The 22,908-nt window shown below is 48.5% G+C and overlaps 1 protein-coding gene across 5 annotated transcripts in view; it reads left to right on the forward strand.

Moving 5' to 3' along the window:
* BAIAP2 (BAR/IMD domain containing adaptor protein 2) overlaps positions 1–22,908 on the forward strand; it is an 87,886-nt gene that overhangs the window by 49,404 nt on the left and 15,574 nt on the right. For all 5 annotated transcript variants that reach the window (XM_084646769.1, XM_084646766.1, XM_084646768.1 and 2 more), the window contains exons 7-11: positions 14,504–14,656; positions 18,334–18,561; positions 19,589–19,790; positions 21,126–21,327; positions 22,198–22,266. In XM_084646769.1, the coding sequence (XP_084502895.1) occupies positions 14,504–14,656; positions 18,334–18,561; positions 19,589–19,790; positions 21,126–21,327; positions 22,198–22,266 (854 nt within the window). The remainder of the gene's footprint in view (positions 1–14,503; positions 14,657–18,333; positions 18,562–19,588; positions 19,791–21,125; positions 21,328–22,197; positions 22,267–22,908) is intronic.

A 22,908-nucleotide genomic window follows, 5' to 3' on the forward strand; every position in this document is an offset into this window, starting at 1 on the left:
TGCTGCCAACTTTTGAGTCTTTGGGGTGTTTTATACCCTGGCACAGCACTGTCTGTGTGGTGGTTGTCTTATAAAACCAACCAACTTGGGGCTTTAAGGGGGATGCACTTGCCAGAGACTCTAGTAAATTGGAGCCATGGTTCACTGAGCCAGTGTCTGAAAGGACGTGTGTTGCAGATGAGTTTGTTTTGTAGTGAGAGAAGTTGCTGTTGGCAGAAATATCCTGGTAGTTACAGAAAAGTCATTCTGTTCTGTTTAAAAAAACAAACAAACAACAAAAAAAACTTGAGGACTCCTAGATTTAGGTTAATGCAGCACTTAAACGCAAGTGACTGTTAAACAGCCAGGATTCAGAAACTATGCAGTGCTCTGTTTTCATATTTAGAACTGCAGGAAGTGTAATTGCTCTTCTGTGCCATTCCATTGTTTGCTGAATTGCAGCAGTTTGTCATTGTCCTGAAATAAAACTGAAGCTTAAAATCGGTGCCCCAGGAGGCTAGGACTAGTGGCTGCTCTGTGAAGAGGCTCAAAATGTGTTTGACTTCTCCCTGTTCCTTTCCCTCCACCCCATCCCCATTATCTCAGCCTTCCAAGACCCTCCAACACATCCTTTCCTGGTCTAACTAGGATGTGTCCAGGACTAGACAAATAAGACTCCTGAAGCTGTTGAGTGTCTGGCCTGCAGTGTGGCAGAGCAAGGCCATGATGAATCTAATTTTTGAAAGGGCCAAGGTTTAAGAGTTGCCCGGTATGTCAGATTTGGCCAATGGAATTGAGGCCAAACAAGTATCATTCATCTCACTTGTGATTCTTCTGGTGAACTCCTGCTTTTATTCTCTCTCACAAAGGGAAGGATGAGTGGCTAATTCTGATCAGGCATTCAGACTTTGTTTTGCTGTTTATCTTGTGTGTGGGAAGTTGTCTACCTCTGGGAAGAATAGGGATTTGAGGTGAGGCTTGATCAAGCAGACACAGACCAGCTTGCTAGCAGGACTCCACTAAAGTGGAAGTTTCCGTGTTCACTTCCAAATGAGCCCCAAGCAGAGCTGATAAAGCCCCTTGTCTCTGAACAGCTTGGGTGCCAGGACCGAGCTAATCCTTACCTGAGCTATCACCTGCCTGTCTGAATGTTCCAGCTGAAGTGTGAGCTCTCTTCCATGCTTGCTTCCTTCACCAGAGTGTTCAGTGGGTGAGAGGGACTCTGAAGATTAATGTAGCTGAGTGGTTGAAGCATCCTATGACTTTCCATGGAAAAAGCTCTGCTTGCAGGCTATGGTGTCAGCACCTACAAGTAGCTCCTTGTTGTTGGCTTGTGTATTGATGATCTTCTGTCCTGGATGTTATCGCTACTTAATACATTGCATTAGCGGATGGCTCAATGCCTGTCTCCAGTTTTGAAGCACGGTCGCTTTCAGTAACAAATCTTAAAACTGAGTTTAGTACAGTTGAGTCTGAAAACCCCTGTCCATTTCTGCATGAGTCTGGGATCCCTTTTATTGACTTGCTGAGTGTCGGTGCTCCCCCCTAAGTCAGTGCTCCCCAAACTGTGGGGAGCAGCCCCCAGTAGGAGGACACAGAGAAATGTTCAGGGGGGCATGGCCATGCCAGGGTCATGCCCCACGGAGCTTGGGGTGGAAGTGCCGTCCTGCTCTGGCCTCTGCTCCCAGCTGTGGCCCAGCGCCCCAGCCTCGGGCTGCAGACGGATTCCATTATGGGTAATGGGAGGTGGGGGGGCACGTGACAGAAAAAATGTAGGGACCACAGCCTGCAGTTGATTTCCCTCCCCTCCTCCCCCCCGTTTGGTTCAGCCAGGGAGGCTTTTGTGTGATTTGCAACATCAGAAAAGCAGGAATCAAAGTGAATTTATTTTGAAAGCTCCTTTTTTAGTTGTGCTAAATAGTCTGACCTCTTCGCTTTAAAGCAGCCAACAATCCTACCATCCTAATGGCTTTGAAATAAAAGTTCAGACTAAAACAATACAGGTATCAAATCCTTTGAAGGTCTCGGCAGGTGGGCTGATAACTTAGGGGGAGAGGAGAATCTGAGAATGTTGTTCAATGTTGCTGCATTTACAACTGTCTGCAGCTCCTAGAAGAAACCCAGTTGGACCTGCTGAGGAAACAAGGGTGCTGTAACCTCGAGACCAGTCTAAAAGTAGGGGAATGGCAGATTTTCACTCTGAGAGAAGTGCAGGTGCTGGGCCTGCCTCTTGGAAGGGTGCCCCCAGAGAGACTGGCTAAGGGGTCAAAGGCACAGCTCATCCTGGAACTGTGACGCTTGCCCTTTCTTAGCAACTTCACCTATCCTCTTTCTATTGCATTGGCAAGAACGGTATAGGAGTACAACAGACTTCCTCCAGCCAGGAGACTTGCATCCGATGAAGTGAGCTGTAGCTCACGAAAGCTCATGCTCAAATAAATTGGTTAGTCTCTAAGGTGCCACAAGTCCTCCTTTTCTTTTAACATTGCAAGGTTTTCATTCGTACTTAGGTTGTTCCTGCCACTCTGTATGGGGGGGTGGGGAGGGGACACAGGCTAGCAGCAGCCTTGTGTAAAGGGTAGGTTAGGTTACACTGATACCTGGCCAGGAGTTCTACTCCAATCAAGTATCTTCGTGCCTTCAGGTGCATACGCGTACTCTTCTCCTTTCTGAACACCTGAAATGCCATTGCGTCAAATGGCTTGTAGTTTTCATAAAGGTTTTGTAATTGAAGTCTCACTTGGATATTCCCATAAGGAGAAATAATTTTAGTTATAGGTCAGGCAATCCTAATGGATAAGGACTTTGCTGTAACGAGGCCACCAGCTTTTATATAAAGACCAGTAAAAAGAATTATGTCAAAGCTCAGAGGAAGCTCTCAATAATTGACATTTAAGTTTAAAACATTAAAAATGAATCCAGCTAGATTTCCTGAAGTGCCGAGTAGTCACCAGAGGGAGAGCATAAAGGTAGCCCAATTAAAATCTCTCTACTGCAGGTTCCAAGCATTTTGTTCATGGGTTGTGTTGCTCTGGCCTTCTCATTGGCCCGACTTGTTTCTCCTCTTTTGGGCCTATTCAAATTAAGGCTGGGAGATGCGGTTTGAATTTAATAAATATTGGCCTTTAGCTCCACCTAAAACACTCTCCCCACCTCTTGTACTGAAGTTTTTCCTGAGTTCTTGCAGCCGCCTCTGCAGTTCCTAGTTCTAGCCAGCTCCTGAAGCAGAAAAACATGCCATTGGGTGGGAGCACTGACCAGAAGCAAAGGGTACTGGAAACCTCCTGAGAGCCTGGTCTAAAACTTCCCGCCCAGTTCTTGATGATCTGGGGCCTTGGAGAAGCCCCTGACTCTCTGCCTGTTTCTGATAGTGAGCCTGTGACTCAGTGCTAGAGGAACCATACCAATCAAGGTATTTGGTGTGCTTGTTTCAAGGTCTCTAATTGGTGAGTAGCTCGTAAAAGGCAGGACAGTGAGAGGAGGAACCGGCTTGACTCTCCTTTTGAGTCAGTTACCCAGCTGCTCCAGCCATAGACTTCATCTTTCACCGCTCAGCCTCAGCAAGCACAGGTCTCTGAGCTCGGCCGTGTAGTTTACCAAAGCTGTAAGCCACTGTTATAAACACTGTCAGCACTGAGGTTTTTTTTTTGTTTTTTTTTTCCCTCCTCTGAGCTGAGATACCGCAAATTAGTCTCCTGGAAACTGCCCTTACAGGTCACTTCTGCTCAGGTTTGGGATAACTTTGAAATGTGTCCTTCAGTAGAAAAATGGCTCTGCATGCCGCTAGTTCACAAAGACTGATCCTAGATGCTCTTTATTGAGGAGTTGTTTTAAGTGGCTGATCTCAAAACGCCCACACAGTCAGACGAAGAGAGCAACTAGTTGCTGTTCTTTGCATTTTATTTAATGTCATGTGTGCATGGCACTTTACAGAGAAGTAAAAGACCAGATTTCTACCCTGACGAATGGTCCTGTGAGAGGAGACGCAACAAGAGAAGATCCTAGATCATGGAGAAATGAAATGGGAGGCCTGACTTTTAGCAATGATTATTAGCTGTGTGTTAGAATTGGCTGTTCATATTGGATACGCCTCAGCTAGTGCAATAACCAGCCACGTATCTCTGCTCTCTCTGCAGTGTGTTTCATGCAGAGAGAATGTCACTTGTCTTGCCTTGGGGTGGGTCTGTTGGGCCTTTACAGCAAATGAACAGTTCGTTTTAAAAGGAGATTTGTGGCCTGAAATGGGGGCGTGAAGGGCTGGGAACCTGGCTGAGCACATTGAGATAGAAGAACAAAGCAAGGGGAAGGGCGTTCTCAGGCAGTGGCGAGGCTCCGGTGGCGGTGTGCTGGCCGTGGCGTGAAGCAAGAGGCGGGCAGAGTGCAGACTAGTAAGATTGTACCTCGGTGGTGGTGGTGGTGGCGAAGCGGGCTGGACAAACCGGAAATGTCACCAGTACCTCTTGTTTCACTGGGCGCAGGTTCAAGGCATGGTGCGACCCAAGGAGGCAGTCTGGCAGTGGATAGAATAAGGCAGTGTGCATTACCTCTGGAGTAAAAATAAACGGGTTGCTCCTTAGAGAGGAAAGATGGCCGAGTGATTCGGGCACTACCCAAGGCTTGGGATACTGGGATTCAGTTCCCGGCTCTGCCCAAGAGAGCCTATTCTGTGAGACCTTGGACAAAGTCCCTTAGCCTCTCTTCCCATCTGGACAATGTTGGTAACAGCCCTGCCCTGCGTCACAGGGTAAATACACGAAGATTGTGAAAGGCTTTGAGATCTACTGATGCAAAGCCCCTTCCTCTCAATCTTTTGTTTTGTTCCTGTTATTTAGCCTCCCCAGATGCAGTGGGTGCTTCATGGTCCCTGCCTGAAAACGCTTACAGTCTAAATGCCAGTTGGGGGGGTCACCAGCAGTAGGCTGGTGAGGGGGGAGTTATCAGAGTGAGAACATGGCTAGCTCAGTGCAGGGATGCACTCTGGTTTTAAATGCAGGTGTGCACTGCTAGGCATCACTTCTTGAGGACAAGTGTGTAAGAGAGGAGTTTTCAAAGCATTTAAATGAAGCGAGGACCCGGTGAATCAGAATGGGGGGGGTTGGACCCAGTGCGGAGGGGTGGATGGCAGGAAGAAACCTGTAGAGACTTCTGCTAACTTGCATTAGCTTTGCATGCTGCTTGGTGAATAAAGGCATTTAGGAATAATCCCCAAATACTGTGATATTTGCAGATTCATTCTCTCTCTCTCTCTCTAATGCACCAATGAGGAAAAACTGTCAGTTAAGTTGAATATTATTGCAGAACTCAGTGCGTAAAATGACTATGATTATTTTCCATCTCCATTGCTGAGCCTCACCTGAATAGTGCTGTGGTGTGTATCTCGCAACTACTCCCAGTGTCCTCCCAAAGAGTAGGGGGATGACTACTAAGGGAAGTACCGTGCCAGGAGCATTCTGAGTGGATTTCCCCTTATGGATTGAAGTGTGCTAATGTGGTAGGACATAGTGTTGTGTATGAAATGAGGTGTTTGCATATTCATATGTCCATGTTCAGAACCTCGTGGCTTTCTAGAGCAGGGGGTCTCAAACTGGGGCTTGGGACCCCTCAGGAGGTTGCGAGGTTATTTCATGGGGGGGTCACCTCCACCCTGAACCCTGTTGTTTGCCTCCAACATTTATAATGGTGTTAAATGTATAAAAAAGTGTGTTTTAATTTTATAAGAGGGGGGTTGCACTCAGAGGCTTGCTAGGTAAAAGGGCTCACAGTCAAAAGTTTGAGAACCGCTGCGCTAGAGGGATTGTTTCTTTGCAAAAGAAAACGGAATGTGATGTGGCTTCCATGGAAACCCACTTGAAGCGATTCTCCAATCCAGGAGGAAGATTGTTTTGTTTTCCATACAAAGGAGAGGGTTAAGAGCAACTTTGGCTCATTTCACAGCCTGAGGTCTGCTAGCTGCTTGTGTGTCTTGGAGAGAGGCATGTTAGCATCTCCAGATCATTCTTCAAAACAAAACACACAAGCCCCCTAAAATGTCATATATGTTAAAATGATGATGATGGACTCAACAGCATGCTAGTAGATTTGCAGGAACTCTGCATGTATCACTGAGTGCCAGAACCTTTCTCTGAAGTCTTGACTACTTCATGTGCTTTGGTGGCTTGCGGCTGGCATGTTGAGTGTCTTGCAGGGCTGAGCCTCAAATGCGGATGTGTGTGTTACTGAATAGCTGAGTGCTCTCTATACAATCGCCAGTAAGTAGCCTGGTTTCAGAGTAACAGCCGTGTTAGTCTGTATTCGCAAAAAGAAAAGGAGTACTGTAGCCCCTTGTCACTCAGCTGATGCATCGATTTAATTGTGACTCTGAATCGGAAAAACACCAACCCAACAGAATCTTCCAGAATACTTTCTGCAGCTCCTAGATTCTCCTTGGTCTTCCATTCAAGTAGAGACCTAACCTAACTCTCCTTCGTGTGTGAGATCCCTGCTCCAGACAGTACAGCTGCAGGTGGCTAAGTGGTGTTTCTGTTATATCCGTGAGAGATTGTTTGTGTCCAAGTAGTTGTACAATATAACCTAGGAAAAGCAAAACCTTTCCTTCCCCTTTGTGTCTCTAGCCTAAACAAGACAGACCACAAAATACCACAAATCTGTGGTTCAGAATAATTGTTACTGATGACAGATGAAGCATATAATAGTTCACTCTCATTCATAAATTGTATGGGGCTCGGAGTAGCAAGTAATGATAGTAATGATAGCAAGACATTAAGTAATGATAGCAAGACATGAATTTGTGACCCTGCCAAGTGTTCAAATCAAGTGTGATTTTAACAATAGCATATCGTGTTTCCTTTCTTTCACCCTTGTTAGAGAGTGGAGTGTAAATCCGTTCGTGGACATAACAGTGGGGAGTGGGAGGGGAGTGCACAACTGGGCCTGTCTTGACTTAATTGCCACTTAACTTCCCATATCTCACAATCTTGTGCCAGAACTTCCCATCTGCATTGGTGGTGGCAGCTACTGGTAAAGGCCTGGCTCTCGAAACACGCATCATGTTTGCTCAGCACCTTGTTCCGAAAAGGAAGGGCTGAGCTCCTTGGCGGCACTGAATTAATCTGCTAGTTTGGGATAGACTCATGGAAGCTAGAGCTGAAGCCATGTCCTTCCTGGGGCTGCTGCAAGGTTGTGATCCCTACACATCATTCTAATATATTCTGTCTAGCTTTAAATATGCTCAGGCTATGGATTTCATCACTCCCTTTGAGAGGCTGTTCTGCAACCTAATAGGTCTCACTAACAGGAAGCTTTCCCTGATAATCAGCCTTGCTTTTCCACTTCTTAATTTTTATCTCATTACTTCTAATTATTCCCCCTTGTGCCACCTTAAATAAATCCTCTGCTTTTGGAGCCCACACTTTTTTCAAAACCTTGTAGGCTGTTTTCATGTTCTCTCACATCATGGTAGTCCCTTGGCTCTCTTAATCCTTCCAATTCCTTCATCTATCCCTCTGATCTCCCCTGGTCGGTCTTTAGATTCTGTTTCCAAAAAACTAGTGTTCCGGGTGTGTTCCCACCAGAGCTATAGGTTGACTGGTCCCTCCCTACTCACAATGTGATGCATTTGTGTACGCAGACCCGAATTGCATTAGCCATTTCTGCTGCCACAGCCCATTGTAAGCACATCCATCTAGCAGTCTCCTGCAGCGGTACTGGCTTCCCTCTGCTGAGGACTGTTGTGTTTGTGTTGTTTTCCCCAAAAGGTATTCAAGCTGGTCTACACTGGCATTTCACAGTGCTGCAACTTTCTCACTCAGGGGTGTGAAAAAACACCCCCTGAGCGCTGCAAGTTCCAGGGCTGTAAACGGCCAGTGTAAACAGTGCCCCAGCACTGGGAGCTGCACCTCTCCTAGAGGTGGGGTTATTTTGAGAGCCCTGGGAGAGCTCTCTCCAGCACTCTGCCCAGACACAAGCCACATTAAAGCACTGCCAGTATAGACTAGCCCTTAGCTTGAGATTTTCCAAGCCAAATTGTTTTGTTTGCCAGGTCCCCTTTAGTCCTCATGAGCGTTTGCAACTCCTCCCAACTTCCATCCCTGGGAGATTTCATTGACATGTGCTTCTCTCTCTCCTTTCAGTCATTTATTAAAGAGGGTCCCTGATGTGGATTCCTGCAGTACAACTCAATACATTGCTGATTAGCGTTGCCCTTGGTTTTCACTCCCCAGCTAGTTTTTCATGGAATTGTTTCTATCCAACACCATTCGAATTAATTTACGCAGTAATAACACATGATGATTGAATGCTTTAGTGAAATCCAAATATGACATCTGCTGTTTTGCCTGCACTGACTATAAATTGATCACTCTCTGCTTGGAAGTAGTGTTTGTCTCAAGGACTTTTTGATTTTTTTTTCTTTTGATTCTTGTTAACATTCTTGTATTTTTTTAATATACCTCTAGCCTTAATTTGTTAACTTTTGTGCCAGCATCTGGGATGAATTTATTGGTCTAAAATCCAGAAGTACTTCACAATCTCCAGTCGTCTTATGTTAGTGATGATGGTAGCTTCCAGCCTGCATGTCTGTGTTTTCTTCCTCTGTTGCATAATCTCCCACCAGGATGTGTGTGTCCTTATTCCTCCTAGTTATGAGCTGTTTACAGAGAGGGGAAAACCTGGTCAGTCGACTCAAAGCCCTATACAAGAGTTAGTTGTTTGTTATTATAAATACTCAGTAAGCTCTACTGAGGGTACTTATCTAGATTTGCTAAACAGACCTTGCTTATGTTACTAAGCTATGTTTCTAGCAGAATCTCTTGCAGGTGTCCTCTTGTAACAGATTCCAGCAGCCCAAGAGTTAAAGCTGTAGGCTAGAAGAATGGCTGCTGTTCCAGGAATGATGCACATGCGGGCAGTGCCTCCTTTTTAGGGCAGCATCCTGTGCTCTTTACATAGATGATGGCTTTCACCTTGCTGGCTTGGCTGTGAGTGCCTCCCTCCCTGACCTGGAGAACAATGGAGGCAGTTTGCAGTGCTTTAGGAGCTCTCTCCACTTAGGCAGACTCTTCTCGCTTGGGGTTAGTCACCAATTTCCAGGGATAATACTGTGTCTTGCAAGGCTGTCCAGTTATTGTGACTTGCAAGATTTTACTCTTCCTTACTTCAGAGATTGATCCCTTCCCTCCCTCACCCTGAGAGCAAAGCTGCAGCTTCCTTCAACACAAGTTCTGGTCTCTGTGACTCCAGGCCTTAAGTGAAAGCTATTTTAAAACAAAATTCCTCTCCCATCTAATATTCTTGGCTCCCTTGGTGCAGCGATGAAGTGCTGACATTGCTAATTAGGTCATCTTTGTTCCTGGTGCATATTCTAGCTGGTAACTTTCCCCTCACTCGGGTAAAGGCATTTGAAGGCTCTCCATCAACCTAGAAACCCAGAAACACTTTCCAGAGTTGTAAGTCAGTCGTTTTTCTTTTTTCAGAGGTGGAGGAACATGACTCTATTACAGAGGGTTTCTGTGCCCTTTCTCTCCCTAAATTCCTCCCCTGGTGCCCCTGCAGGGTTTGGGAGGCACGGCAGTAATTCACAAAGACTTGAGATTGTGTCTTGCATGTTGCCCTCTGGGCCCATTCACGGGGAGAACAAATTGCAGTGGGTGTTTGATCTTCTGGCGTGCCCCATGAAACCCCCTCCTGCACTAAGCCAATACCATGGTAAGATGCTTCTCCTTCTTAAGTGATCTAGTGTGCCCCCCGCTGCTGCCTGTTCCCATCCGTGCACTGTTTCGTGGGAACCCGTGGTGGGCCCTGTGTTTCTGTGGTCACTGCTGAGCACACACTAACCCCTAGAGTGTTCGTGTTAATGCAGATTGTTACACTGCTGCCCCAGCATAGCCCCACCTTCCTTTACCCGCCCATCTGATGCTGAAGCCTTTTCCGATCAATTGGAGCCTACCTGCTGCATTCTGCAAACACACGGAGCGTACTTGTTTCAGTGTGCACAGAGCACTGTTACGTCACTTACTGGGGTTTACGTTGGGTTCAGAACGCACAGGCTGGCACCCAGTAGTAAGGAAGGCTAGGAATTGTTTTTGAAGTGTGTGGTGTGTTTTGTTTTTTTTAATGCAGTTTCTGGGTGCAGAACGGGGGGGGGGGGGTCTTCTTTTTCACTGCTGTCTGCTTTGTGCCTATGGGAGAGATCCAGGAGCAAACTAGCCGGAAGACTCCCTGTGTGCAAAAAGCAGGCATTCCCAAGGGTGTGGTCTTGAGGAGGAGGAGGCATGACCCGAACACAGGACTGAGAGCCAGGAATTTCCTAATGCTAATCCCAGCTCTGACATGGGCTTGCTCTGTGGCTTTGGGCAAGTCACTTCATTTTGCTGTCTGTTTTTATTTCCCTTGAGTTTCATCCCATATTTGTTGGAGGGATGATACCTAAGTGCTCTGAAGATACAACTGCCATGACTTGCTCTGTATTAATTGAGAAAGAGGCAGAAAATGGTGGGATTTTGGAAATATTCCATATTTGGTTCTCTTCCAGGGAATCTTTTTAGTTAGTCTACAAACAGCATTTAATTTGGGCTGGATTGTAAAGCTGTTCATGACAAGACTGAGATTGCCTTGCAGGGAAGGTGGAAATGGAGCTGTCAGGGTTCCCTCCCCACTCTGAACTCTAGGGTACAGATGTGGGGACCTGCATGAAAGACCCCCTAAGCTTATTTCTACAAGCTTAGGTTAAAACTTCCCCCAGGCACAAATTCTTTGCTCTTGAAGGGTATGCTGCCACCACCAAGTGATTTAACAAAGAATCAGGGAAAAGACCACTTGGTGTTCCTATTCCCCCAAGCCCTTACACCCCCTTTCCCGGGGAGGCTTGAGAATAATATCCTAACCAGTTGGTTACAAAGTGATCACAGACCCAAACCCCTGGGTCTTAGGACAATAGAGAAATCAGTCAGGTTCTTAAAAGAAGGATTTTATTTTTTAAAAAAGGTAAAAATCACCTATGTAAAATCAGGATGGAAAATAACTTTACAGCTTAACAAAAGATTCAAAAACACAGCAGAACTTCCTCTAGGCTTAGTTTCAAAGTTACAAAAACAGGAATAAACCTCCCTCCAGCAAAGGAAAAATTCACAAGCAAAACAAAAGATCATCTAACACGCCTTGCCTGGCTTGTACTTACAATTTTTGTAATATAAGAGACTTTTAGGATGGTTTATAGGAGAAGGAGTTTTCTGACCTGATGCTTCTCTGCTTCCCAAGAGAACACACACACAACAAAGCCTTCCCCCCCACCTCCAAGATTTGAAAGTATCTTTTCCCCATTGGTCCTTTTGGTCAGGTGCTAACCAGGTTATTTGAGCTTCTTAACCCCTTACAGGCAAGGAGGAATTCTGGGCTACCCTTAGCTGTATGGTTATGACAGGAGCATATTTAGGATTAGGCTAAAATGGAACGCTCCATATATAGGGAGCATTATCACGCAAAACTGATGAGGGGTATGGAATGACTTCCATATGAGGAGAGATTAATAAGATGGGGACTTCAGCTTGGAAAAGACGACAGAGGGAGGATATGGCATAGGTCTATAAAATCATGACGGGTCTGGAGAAAGTAAATAAGGAAGTGTTATTTACTCTTCCTCATAACACAAGAACTAGGGGTCACCAAATGAAATTAATAGGCAGCAGGTTTAAAACAAAAGGAAGTATTTTTTCACACAACGCACAGTCAACCTGTGGAACTCCTTGCCAGAGGATATTGTGAAGGCCAAGACAATAGCAGGGTTCAAAAAAGAACTAGATAAGTTCATGGAGGATAGGTCCATCAATGGCTATTAGCCAAGATGGGCAGGGCTGGTGTCCCTAGCCTCTGTTTTCCGGAAGCTGGGAATGGGCAACAGGGAATGGATCACTTGATGATTCCCTGTTCTGTTCATTCCCTCTGGGGCACCTGGCACTGGCCACTGTCGGAAGACAGGACACTGGGCTAGATGGAGCTTTGAACTGACCCATTGTGGCTGTTCTTATGTTGCTCAAAGTTACAAGTATACAGTGTTATAGCCACGTCAATCCCAGCATAGTGGAGAGACAAGGTGGGGAACATAATATCACTTCAGCTGGGGGAGAGACCAGCTTTGGAACTTGCCCAGAGCTCTTCTTCAGGTCTGGGTGTTCACTGGCCACTTCACCTTGAGTGGTTCCTTGCAGTGTGTTAACTACCTATGCTAACCAATCTATTCCATCTTAGATTTAGCTGGGACACCCTGAGGGCTTGTGTACACTTAATGCTTCAATGGCGCAGCTGCCCTGCTGCCGATACTGATGAGGAGGTTCTCTCGTTGGCATAAGTATCCACCTCCCAAAGACGTGGTAGCTAGATCAATGGGAGAATTGTCCCATCGACCTTGCACTGTCTAAACCAGGGATTAGGTTGGCTTAACTGTGTTACTCGGGGGGATTTTCCTAGTGTAGACCAGGCCTGAGTACCTTTCCTAGACCTGAAGAAGAGCTCTGTGTAAAGTTTGTCTCTCTCCCCAGCAGCAGTGGGCCCCAGAAAGGATATTACCTCCCCCCCTTGTCTCTCTAAAGCTACAAGCGCCCTTCAGAGGGGGAGAAGTGTTTCTCTTGGGTGTGATTTGAATGATACGAGGCTGGGGATGTGTAGATGTGGTGAGATGCTCTGACATGATGTGTACAGAAACATTCTGAAGGACAAATGAATCCTGAAATGGGGCATTGGCACAAACTGCGTGAGAGGCGAATAGCAGGTTCATAAATGTCTGTAGCAGCTAAGGAGAAGGCTCAGGGACCTGGTGAAGGAATTCAAACCTCTCCAGTCTAGCTTGTTTGTTTGTTTTTGAATTCAGCCCGAATTGACAGATGGTCACACTGCTTGGGGCCCCGTGGGAAGAGAATTTGTGGCCTGAGCCTAGCTGGTACCTGACTTTGAGGGCGTCTGTCTCTGAATCCTCCATAACAATTATTACTAAGAGGCACCCACATTGGGCTTGCTGAAGGTGGAAGCCATCAATGGGCATGGCTCGCGCAACTCTTCTCTATCCCAGAGGTCGTCCCGCCTGTTTTGATCAGGAAACTTCCAGTTGCCATTGCAGGTGAAGAACTCGGTTGCTCTTGTCTTGGTGGCTTCTTCCCCCAGCACAAAACGTACCCCGTTAAAGAGGAACAGGTGAAGGTAAAAGTCTGAGGTACAGGTGGTGCTGGGCCAGGGTGGACGGGACTGAATTTTGTGTCGCTTGCATGCGGTTCACGTGCAAAGCTACCTACCTGAGGGCTAAGTAACAAAAGCAAAATGGAACGACTTCAGAATATTCTGACAATTTGCTGAAGGTTTGCGTGTGTGTTAGATGCAAATAGAGGGGTGAGTGCTGGCATCTGCCTTTCCACAGGGAATCCTGCACAAGGGCTGCTGACTCAGCTGCCCCACTGCTGATCTTCTGAGGCACTGGGCAGTGTCGTGTTCGGTGAACTCTTGCTACTAGTCTGTCCGGTGACAGATCGGCTGGCCTGGCAGGATGTGTTATGAGAGCCGTTCAGGACAGATTATGGAGAGTCTGCGCTTGGACACGGATGGAGAGAAAGGTGGCCAGAAATGATTCTGTGCTCATGGGTTTCATTTAGTGTTTTTTCAATGCATTTTCTAGATATGGCCCCAGAGAAAGGGGGGTGCCAGATTCCTGCCTCTGGGGCTGTGGCATGGGTGAGCATAAGAGAGGGATTTGGGGAGGGGCAGGTGAGGCATAAGGTCTTATCTTGCTCACCAGCCTCTCCCCTGCTCTCTTCAGTAACTTCTTGTGTTGATTACTCTGAGGGGATGTGTGGGTGTGTCCATGTGCAAGATAACAATACTGCTCATGGTTTGCCTGGAAGGAGAGCGCTCTCAGATGCTGTTGCAAATGGAAGTGTCATGATTCCTATCGGCATAAAGCCAGCAGGGTTTAAGCAGCAGAGCCAGCTTGTACGGTCTGAGAGCACTAGCTCTAGCCAGGTGTGGGTGTTTGAGAGGGCAGCTGCAAGGCAGTTCGGCTCTGCCCTCCCCCCACCCACCCACACCACTTTCGAAGCCCACGTTTCTGAGTCAGTAGCTTTGTGCGGGGGAGTTTGGATGAGTAAAGGATGGTTGGTGAGGGATGAGTGATACCCCATGTGCGTGCACCCCCGCCCCCCCAACGTACGTGTGTGTGTGTGCACATAGAAATGTTCGGTGCTTGCAGGCAAATTTTAAATCAAACAAAATGGTAACAGTTGTGTGTGGAGTATTTCAGTAACGTTCTCTCTAGTGGGAGAAGTGAAGAGACATACAGGCTAATGCTGCGTTTTATTTCTTGGAGCAAATATCCAGGCATTGGCAAGGCACAGGATTTGTACCCAAAAGAACTTCTTCTCTTGTTATGGGTTTGCAGGCGACTCTTTTCAAACCTCCATTGAGGCGCAGGTAATCACACAGTGCTGGGTGTGCAGAGATTAAACACATGTCCCTTCCAATAATCTCTTCGCTTGTCTTCTTTCCCTAGTACATCGACGCTATTGGCAACAAACAAGGTGAACTAGAAAACCACGTCTCTGATGGCTATAAGACCGCACTCACAGAGGAGAGGAGACGGTTCTGCTTCCTAGTAGAGAAGCAGTGTGCTGTGGCTAAGAACACCATCTCCTACCACACCAAGGTGAGCAACCACAGTGTTAATCAGCCTGTGAAACAGCCTCCGGATAGGAGACCCTCAAAAGAGGTCCAAGTGCTCCCAGGAGTGTAGGCAGTGAGCACACGAGGGCAGTCAGTCGTTTTGGTTGGGTGCTCTCTGATGGCTGCTGTTTTGACTGGTGCTGGGTTGGAACCGGGGACCTTCAAACAGACCGTGTGAATCTCTACAGCTTGAGCTAATGAGGTAGGCTGTCTAGCTGGGCATGGTACCAGACCAGTCCCCTGTGGCTCGGGCAGACAGAGGACAGGGACGCAGGCTGATCAGGGCATTGCAGTCCGGTGGGGGTGGGGGTGTGTTTTCCTGGGCTGCGTAAGCCACAACCTCATCTCTGTGAGGTGGCGATGTTTTCACTTTGCAGCCACTCCTTGTGGATTGCGCCCTCGGAGGCGGGTGTCCCGTCGAAAGATTTATGGGATGGCAGGGCACGTGCTGTTTATCTGCAGGGCCCTGTGGGTGCCGCTTTTGCTGGGCTATGGAAGGAGGCCCCCGCTTCATAGCTCTCCTGGAGAGGCTGCCAAAGCCCAGCTCTCCTCCGGCCAGAGGAAGCTGATTGATTCGCTGTCAGAACGACAGAGACTGGCGAGGGCAGAGCAGCAGCACATCGTGGCCCAGCTTTCCCTTAAAGATGCCAGCCCCTTCTCTGGCACCTCTGCCTAGCGCAGCCCAGCTGAGGCAGCACACACCTCTCCGGGACGCTCCTGTGGTCTCTGAGCCGTCATTAGTCACTGTGGGATGGAGTACACAGGCTTAAAGGGGGGGGGGGTGTGTGTCACATCCCTGTTTGATCAGCTAATGAGTCACAAAACCAGACCAAAACCTGGTGCAGTGACCTTCCTCCTGAAGGGAGGTAAGAAAATTCCTGCTTCTCGTTTGCTCTTTGTCTCCGAGGAGCAGCGAGCGAGTGGCAGGGAACGTGGTGAGCTGTCTCCCTTTTGTGAGCCATTGTGATTGCTACCTTACAGCTCATCATTAACAAAGGAGAGGATTAAATAGGAAGGCTGTTGTTCCACGCTCCCACGTGCCCATTTAGCGCTGCCTACGGCTCTTAGGAACTGCTCTGCAGGGGGAGGACAGCCCAGAGCACTCCCCTGTCAGCTGGGACCTCGGGGCAGAGTTCTCTTGCCCCCTTGTGGTGCTCTGTTCGCTCACTTGGGTCGATACTGCGTGTTGGCGAGCATGCTGCTCCCTTAACGCAACAGCCGGCTGCCTGCGTGTGCTCACACTTCCACTTATTCCTGTTTTTTCCTACATCTCACTTCTAAGATCCATCTGTCAAGAGTGAGCTTTGAATAAGGGAGTAACATAAGAGTCCCAGTGAGTCATCGCTATCCTTACACTAGAATATATGCTGAGTCAAAACCCGACACATGTTACAATGGGATGAAGTGGGGTTGGGGTGGGGTAACTCTCTCCTGTTCAAAGATGTCGGTTCCAGAGCGCTCTCCAAGAGTCGTCCCTGCAGCCTCACACATTAAAACTGCTCGTTTGTGGAACCCAGACTTCATTGCAGTTTTCCACTGTGGCTTATCGCAGCAAAGTACGTGGAAGATTTTGTTAGAGGGAGTTTTGCAGGTGGCTCATCCACAGCGCGGGTGGATGGGGGCAGGCCCATTTCCAAGGCTGGCTAAGTTAACAAACAGCCATTTCCACCTAAGCAGCGCTACGTCTCCCCTGACGTGGCACGGCCTGTGACAGTCACGTGTGCAGCGAGGCCCCTGTCTCTTTGCTGAGGTCAATTGGCTTCGACATACACAGTGGAAATGAGACTAGGCGTAAATCGATCAGGGCTTTTCCTTAAGCCGATGGAAATGGTTTAGGGACTGACTTAAATTTGCCCAAAGATAATAGTAAAGCTTGAAGCAAACGGGTAAATTTTCACCCTGCAATAATGCTGCTTCATCTGTTAATGGAGTATGAGTTAATTTGCCTTCTGGAAGTGGCAGCTTGTCTGCTTCTGCTTCAGAGTCCGTTACAGCTCCTTCGTAGAGGTGACGTATTGTTCTCTGGTGCGTGTCCCTATTAGGGAAGCCGTTAGGTGGGTGTGCTCTTGAGAGGTGGCACCTGCTCCTTCTGTGTTTGGATGTGGGAGCAATTCCTGTAGCATTGTCTGGGTTTTGCCTCCTTGGGAAACTAAACTACCAATTCCCCCGGTTCGACAGAAGCGACAGGTGTTAATTTAGGCAAGAAAACCTAGAAACAGAGTCCAGCCCCAGACCTCTGGGCTGGAGCATTGCCATGGCCTCTGAAGATGGGGGACCCCTAGAGCATCTGGCCTCCAATGCCTAATTGCAGCCAGCTGAGGCAGGCTGAAGACTGAGCTTCAGCCTCAAAAGCCTCGAGATTGGAGACTGCCGAGGTTGGGCAGCCCTGTCAGACTAAATGAGGCCCCTGTCTGCTGCCATCCAGTTCCCAGAGGGTTCATTGCATTTCTCCCCTCCCTGCGCGCAACAGATGGCGAACACTACATCTGCCTCTGTTTTAATACGCCGTGGTCAACGCTGTTCTGCTGGGTGCTTCTGACTGTCCCCGGGATTCCACCTCTGCAGTTCATTTTTTATTGGTGAGGCTTGCAAGTCTTCCAGCATGGACGCGACGTGCTGCAGGGACTCTCCCCTCTGCCTGCAGTCTGTCTCAGAATAACAGTCCTTCCCAGCCAGCCACAGGAAGACAGCTTACCTGCTGAGCCCCAACCCCCGCTGCTTAGCAATTTCTAGATTTCGGGGTGGGGGGGTACTTCTGAGGATTGAATAGTACAATACTGCCTCCAGCCACCCCCTTCTACAACATGCCCCAAACCTGTCTGCTCTGGCTGGCCCTGGGGGATGGCACAGCCTTGTCAGCATCACAACACAGCAAGCTAGTTCAGCCAAATATCCAAACGGTAACTTTGGACTTTCCGCTCGCTCACCCAGCGAGAGCAGCGGTGTCCCCCGTGCTTTGTGCTCCAAGGAATAGCAATGGATGCCAAGCGATGAATGCTGCACGAACACAATTTATGAGCTACCAAGTCCCATACCACACGTGTTCTTCCTCAGCAAGGCTGGTGAGGAGCTGTCACTGGGCGGCCGCTGCTGCGTATCGGATAGTGAACTGGTGTGGCTTCCAGTGCACGCTTCTCAACTGAGCCTTTGATCGGAATATATTTCTTGGTGTACAGGAGAGTTCAGATAAACTGAATAGCCCAGCTCTCTCCTTCCCTTTCTCATTTGGCTAGTCCATTCTTCAAGCTGCCCCGCATGCAGAGTGTCTCAAAGCAAGCTAGGGAAACGAAATACCCTTACACTTTTCATGAGACTATACTGGCTCACCTGCCTTTCTGCACCCTATATTTATTGTAAGCTGCCGCACTCTGTCCTGTTTGTTACACACCCAGGTAGATAAATCTCACTTACTGCTCTCAGTAGATGGCAGAGAGGAAATCTGGGCCAGTGGCCCTTTTGTGTTCCAAGCCGGCTCTAGAGGCATGATCGTCGTGGTCTGCTTTCCATGCCTCCTGGAATCCAGTCTGAGGAACGTGTTCTTGGGGGGGCCTGGTTTGAGATGGGAGCTATACTGTGATCATTCTCTGCCCCTCGTCCTGAGAGGTGAGTGGATTTGTCTGCAGGTCTCTTGTATTCTCACTCTTCCCCCTTTGATTCTAGGGGAAAGAGATCTTGACACAGAAGCTCCCGATTTGGCAGCAGTCTTGCTCAGATCCCAACAAGATCCCAGACCGGGCTCTCCAACTGATGCAGCAGATGGCCACCAGCAGCAACGGCACAATCATCCCCAGCACCCTGTCCACGTCCAAATCGAACCTAATCATCTCCGACCCTATCCCCGGGGCCAAACCGCTCCCTGTCCCACCAGAGTTGGCGCCCTTTGTGGGGGTAAGTGTGCAAGGCATCAATGGTGCCGTCCTGGCTGAGTAACGTTATGGGTGTACAGAGTAGCAGCCATGTTAGTCTGTATTTGCAAAAAGAACAGGAGGACTTGTGGCACCTTAGAGACGAACCAATTTATTTGAGCATAAGCTTTCGTGAGCTACAGCTCACTTCATCGGATGCATAGAGTGGGGAGAGAGCTCACGAAAGCTTATGCTCAAATAAATTGGTTTGTCTCTAAGGTGCCATAAGTCCTCCTCCTTTTCGTTATGGGTGTAGTGAGCCTAGCACAGTCCTGTCAGGCAAGTCACCTGCCAATAAGCTTTAGACCACATTCAGCGGTGGGGCTTTCAGGGAATCCCCTAGGGCACACTTTTGTGAAGGAGGCTGATGAGGGCCAGTGTGAAATGGACCATCCTGCTTTATCATGCCCTTGAGGTTTGGGTGACATTCAGTGCCTCCCCGTGAAGACAGCCAGGATTTGCAAAGCTCCAGGGGAAGACAGGGACCACAGTTTGAACCCTGTGAGGGGGGCTGCAAAAGCTAGAATTACTTGGCCTTGCAGGAAGAGTTGGGGAGGGAACCTCAGAGGGAACTGCATGATCCAGTGAAAACTGCTTAGCAATGTAAATCAAAGGATGTTCCACTTGATGTAGTCAGTCTTTGGGACTTGCTGCTGGAGGGGATTGAACTGAAATCCTCTGGGTGGGCTTAGAAATGGGCTGTCTGAATGCTAGTATCCTGTTGAGAGAGTTGTTTGTAGCTCAGCCTGCTTGGCCTACACTGATCACGGCAGGAATCGGGAAGGGATCTGATCCCTCAAGCCACCCTGGATGGCTTTACCTCTCCTCCTAAAGCATTACGATCAGGCCATGGCTGGAGACAGGATACCAGATGCAGTAGATGGGGGGCCTGATCCTGTATGGCAAACCGTATTCTCCTAAAGCATGTGGGGGGCCCTTACAGAAATGTGACCTCTATGTGACTCGACATCCCTGATGCCGAAATCTCCCATTGCCCTTTCTTCCTTCAGCGCATGTCCGCACAAGAGACCATTCCCGTGATGAACGGCGTCTCGGGCTCTGAGAGCGAGGACTACAGCCGCTGGTCCGAGATGAAGCCAGCCCAGCCGAAATCCCGATCTCCTCCCCAGCATCAGAAGCAACTGAGTGACTCGTACTCCAACACGCTCCCTGTGCGCAAGAGCGTCGCACCGAAAAGCAGTTACGCAACCAGTAAGGATTTAGCCTCTGTCAGATCAGAGAGCAGGGACGTAGCCGCTTCTCTCCAGGGGGTTATGGGTCAGCTGCTGACCGGAGGTAGGAGGAGCAGCAGTTAAGGGTCTTTGCACCTTAATGCAGTGGGAGGAGGCAAGGTGGGCTCAGGTGGCACAAAAGCGGGGACAATGGCTTCCTCCGTTAGTGACCGTGAAGTGTCACATGGTGACGGTAACAGCATGGTTGACTTCCTTAGTAACGATGCAATAACGCATGGCCTCTCCCAACAACCATGTGAGGCAGTGTCTTCGTTTTCACGCATCTTTGGGCAAAGGATTAGAAAATAAAGGGGGCAGATTTGGGTTGCAGCTTCCTTTGGAAGGAAAAACTTTCAGCCCTATGGCGGGATTTCTGATAAGTAAATCTGAAAGAATCTGGGAGCGGGAGGAGGGATGTAAACTCTTCAAGGCTGCAGCCATCTCTTTAGAGTGTGTTTGTACAACGTCGGCACAATGGGGCCCTGACCTTGATTGGGCCGCTAGGCACCACATCATGATGATGATTGATTGTCTCTTTGCATGATGGGATAGGGTCACTGGATTAAGCCAAAGATAGTGGGACCTTGCCTGCTGAGTCTTTATTCTGAATCTTTATGCTGTAGCTCACGAAAGCTTATGCTCAAATAAATTTGTTAGTCTCTAAGGTGCCACAAGTCCTCCTTTTCTTTATTCCTCTTACGCATCTGCATAGGACTGCAGGCCTATCTCAATGCATAGAGACAGTACCTCACACCTGCTTTAGTTCGCTTATCTGCTTCCCCATGGGCATGTTTCCAGAAGGATCACGCAACTCTTTCCTCTGGGTTTTTCCCTTCGCTAATGTTAACATCTCAGAGCAAAGTGTCTGGAATAACAAATGAAACCTGGATGTAAACCATTACAAATAGACCTATTTGCATAATATTCAAGTAATACCTTAGCATAGAACTGCATCCATTGCATCGAAGGTGTGAAACGAGGAATGTCGAATGGGGGGGTAGCCATTAAGTTAATGTTCTGACCGTTTGCCTAAATACTCTCCATTGGGGGGAGAGTCAGAGGAACTGCACAAATCAGACTGGGTCCACTAAGTACATTCACTTAAGGTCTTTATAACAGACAGCTTAAATAAGAGAATAGCCAAGAATCTGGGCGGGTCTGAGCTGTACTAGCTAAAAGGGGGTTTGTTTTCCTTAATTGCAATACTGGCTGAGCCTTGGGTAGATTAATGACTCTAAATGCCACAGTAGAAACTGCCTAGGACCTGATCAGCCAAGTGGTCTGAGATTTTGGGGCTTTCTTTGTGTCTCACCAGCTGAAAACAAGACCTTGCCACGCTCCAGTTCCATGGCTGCTGGGCTCGAGAGGAATGGCAGGACAAGAGTACAAGCCATTTTCTCTCATGCTGCTGGTGATAACACCACCCTCCTGAGCTTCAAGGATGGAGACCTCATCACGCTCCTGGTGCCAGAGGCCCGAGATGGATGGCACTACGGGGAGAGTGAGAAAACAAAAATGTGAGCGTCTGTGAACTCCCTAGAACTACAGATGCCATCAGCACCTAACTCTTAAAATTGGAGTGGCTGGCGCACCAAAACTGCTTAGCTGCTAGCCAGTTTTTCCTGGCATCCCATCGTGCCACTTGGTTACTGTGGGAGGTTGAAAATTCTGAGCAAGACGAAATACCGGCTTTGCTGGCTGGTGTTTGGTAAAGCACCGACCTGTGGAGCAAGGCCAGGCTTTTGAGTGCTGGGACGACTGGGCTTCTCATCTTGACCCTTGATCCCCATTTCACTTCAGTGTCACACATGGGGGGGCTGAGCGTGGGGCCACTGCTAACGGCAGAATCATGGAGTGCTTGTGCAGCACTATCCGTAATACCAGCAACCTTAAATAACCTCCTTCCAGCACCACAGAGCCTCCCAATAAAGCAAACGCTCCAGATGGTCTTGGCAGAGATCTGACCTGGCTGGGACTGCTGCTGGGGCCAGCAGCCTGCTCCTAATGGCCCGGGAGTGAGAAGCAATTTTAGTCCAGCATACAAAACCTGGAATCTTACATTTAAAAAAACCCAGTCCTGTTGCCTGCAAAAGTCCTCCCACATTTACCCCGGGGGCAGAGAGGAGGGAGAATCTGAGAGGGGGTGTTCTAGGCAGGGAATGGGCCTCATTGAATAGTATTCCTAAGATCCGGAGTTTTTACCACACTTGACTTTATTGGTTTGCAGTGCGTGTAGCACCCCTAGAAAGCCATGATCCGAATGATGGTCTCTTCTGTCACAGTGTAGTGTGGCGTGTAGCCGGAGAGTAATGTTCATAGATTCCTCCCTCCGCACATCTCCGCCTGAGAGGCTAGGTTTGACTCTGTCTTGTGGCTCTGCCTTACAGGAGAGGCTGGTTCCCTTTCTCCTACACACGGGTTCTTGACAGCGATGGAAGCGACAGGTTGCATATGAGGTAAAAACACCCCTTTAAAAAACATGCTGTCCCAGCTGCTGGTGCTGCGTGGTACCTGGTGACGTTCCTTTGCGTCTGGGGAAAAGCTCCCAGCGCTGACCAGCGTGCGTATGGGGCCCAAGGCGGTGATGGACTGTGCTTTTCTCAGCTGTTGAGCCAGTCCTATTATAGAAACGTTGTGAGATTTTCAGATGTTGTCTGTAGTTGAGGAACCCAGAGAAATGCGCAGGGAAGTGAGACTCCTCACCAGACGTGCATTGCATCAGACCTGGTCATATGGTGCCGGAACAACCAAGGAAAAGGCTCAGGATGTCCTAGGAGGCACCGGGGATGGGGGGAGACTCTCTCCCTTAGGGGCATTGGGAGGCTTTCAGGTGATCAGCATAAAGGGCTTATGAGTTGGGTTCCATTACAGTGGTGCAGGGAGCTGAGGGGCAAATATAGACCAGGCGGGCTGGGCCAAAACACGTGGCACCTCCCTCTGCCGGCTGTCCGACATAAGGGGAGTCTTTCCTGTGCTGTGGAGTGCATTGCAACCTGAATGAAACGGGGAGATTTATTTTCCAGTGGGCAGCAAGGTGGTGGTCAGGGCTTAATGCCAGCTTTGTGGAGAAATACAAAAGTCTTCATGAAATTCTCTCC

Source organism: Lepidochelys olivacea (assembly GCF_965140295.1).
Source record: "Lepidochelys olivacea isolate rLepOli2 genome assembly, chromosome: 14".
NCBI classification, from domain to species: Eukaryota; Metazoa; Chordata; order Testudines; family Cheloniidae; genus Lepidochelys; species Lepidochelys olivacea.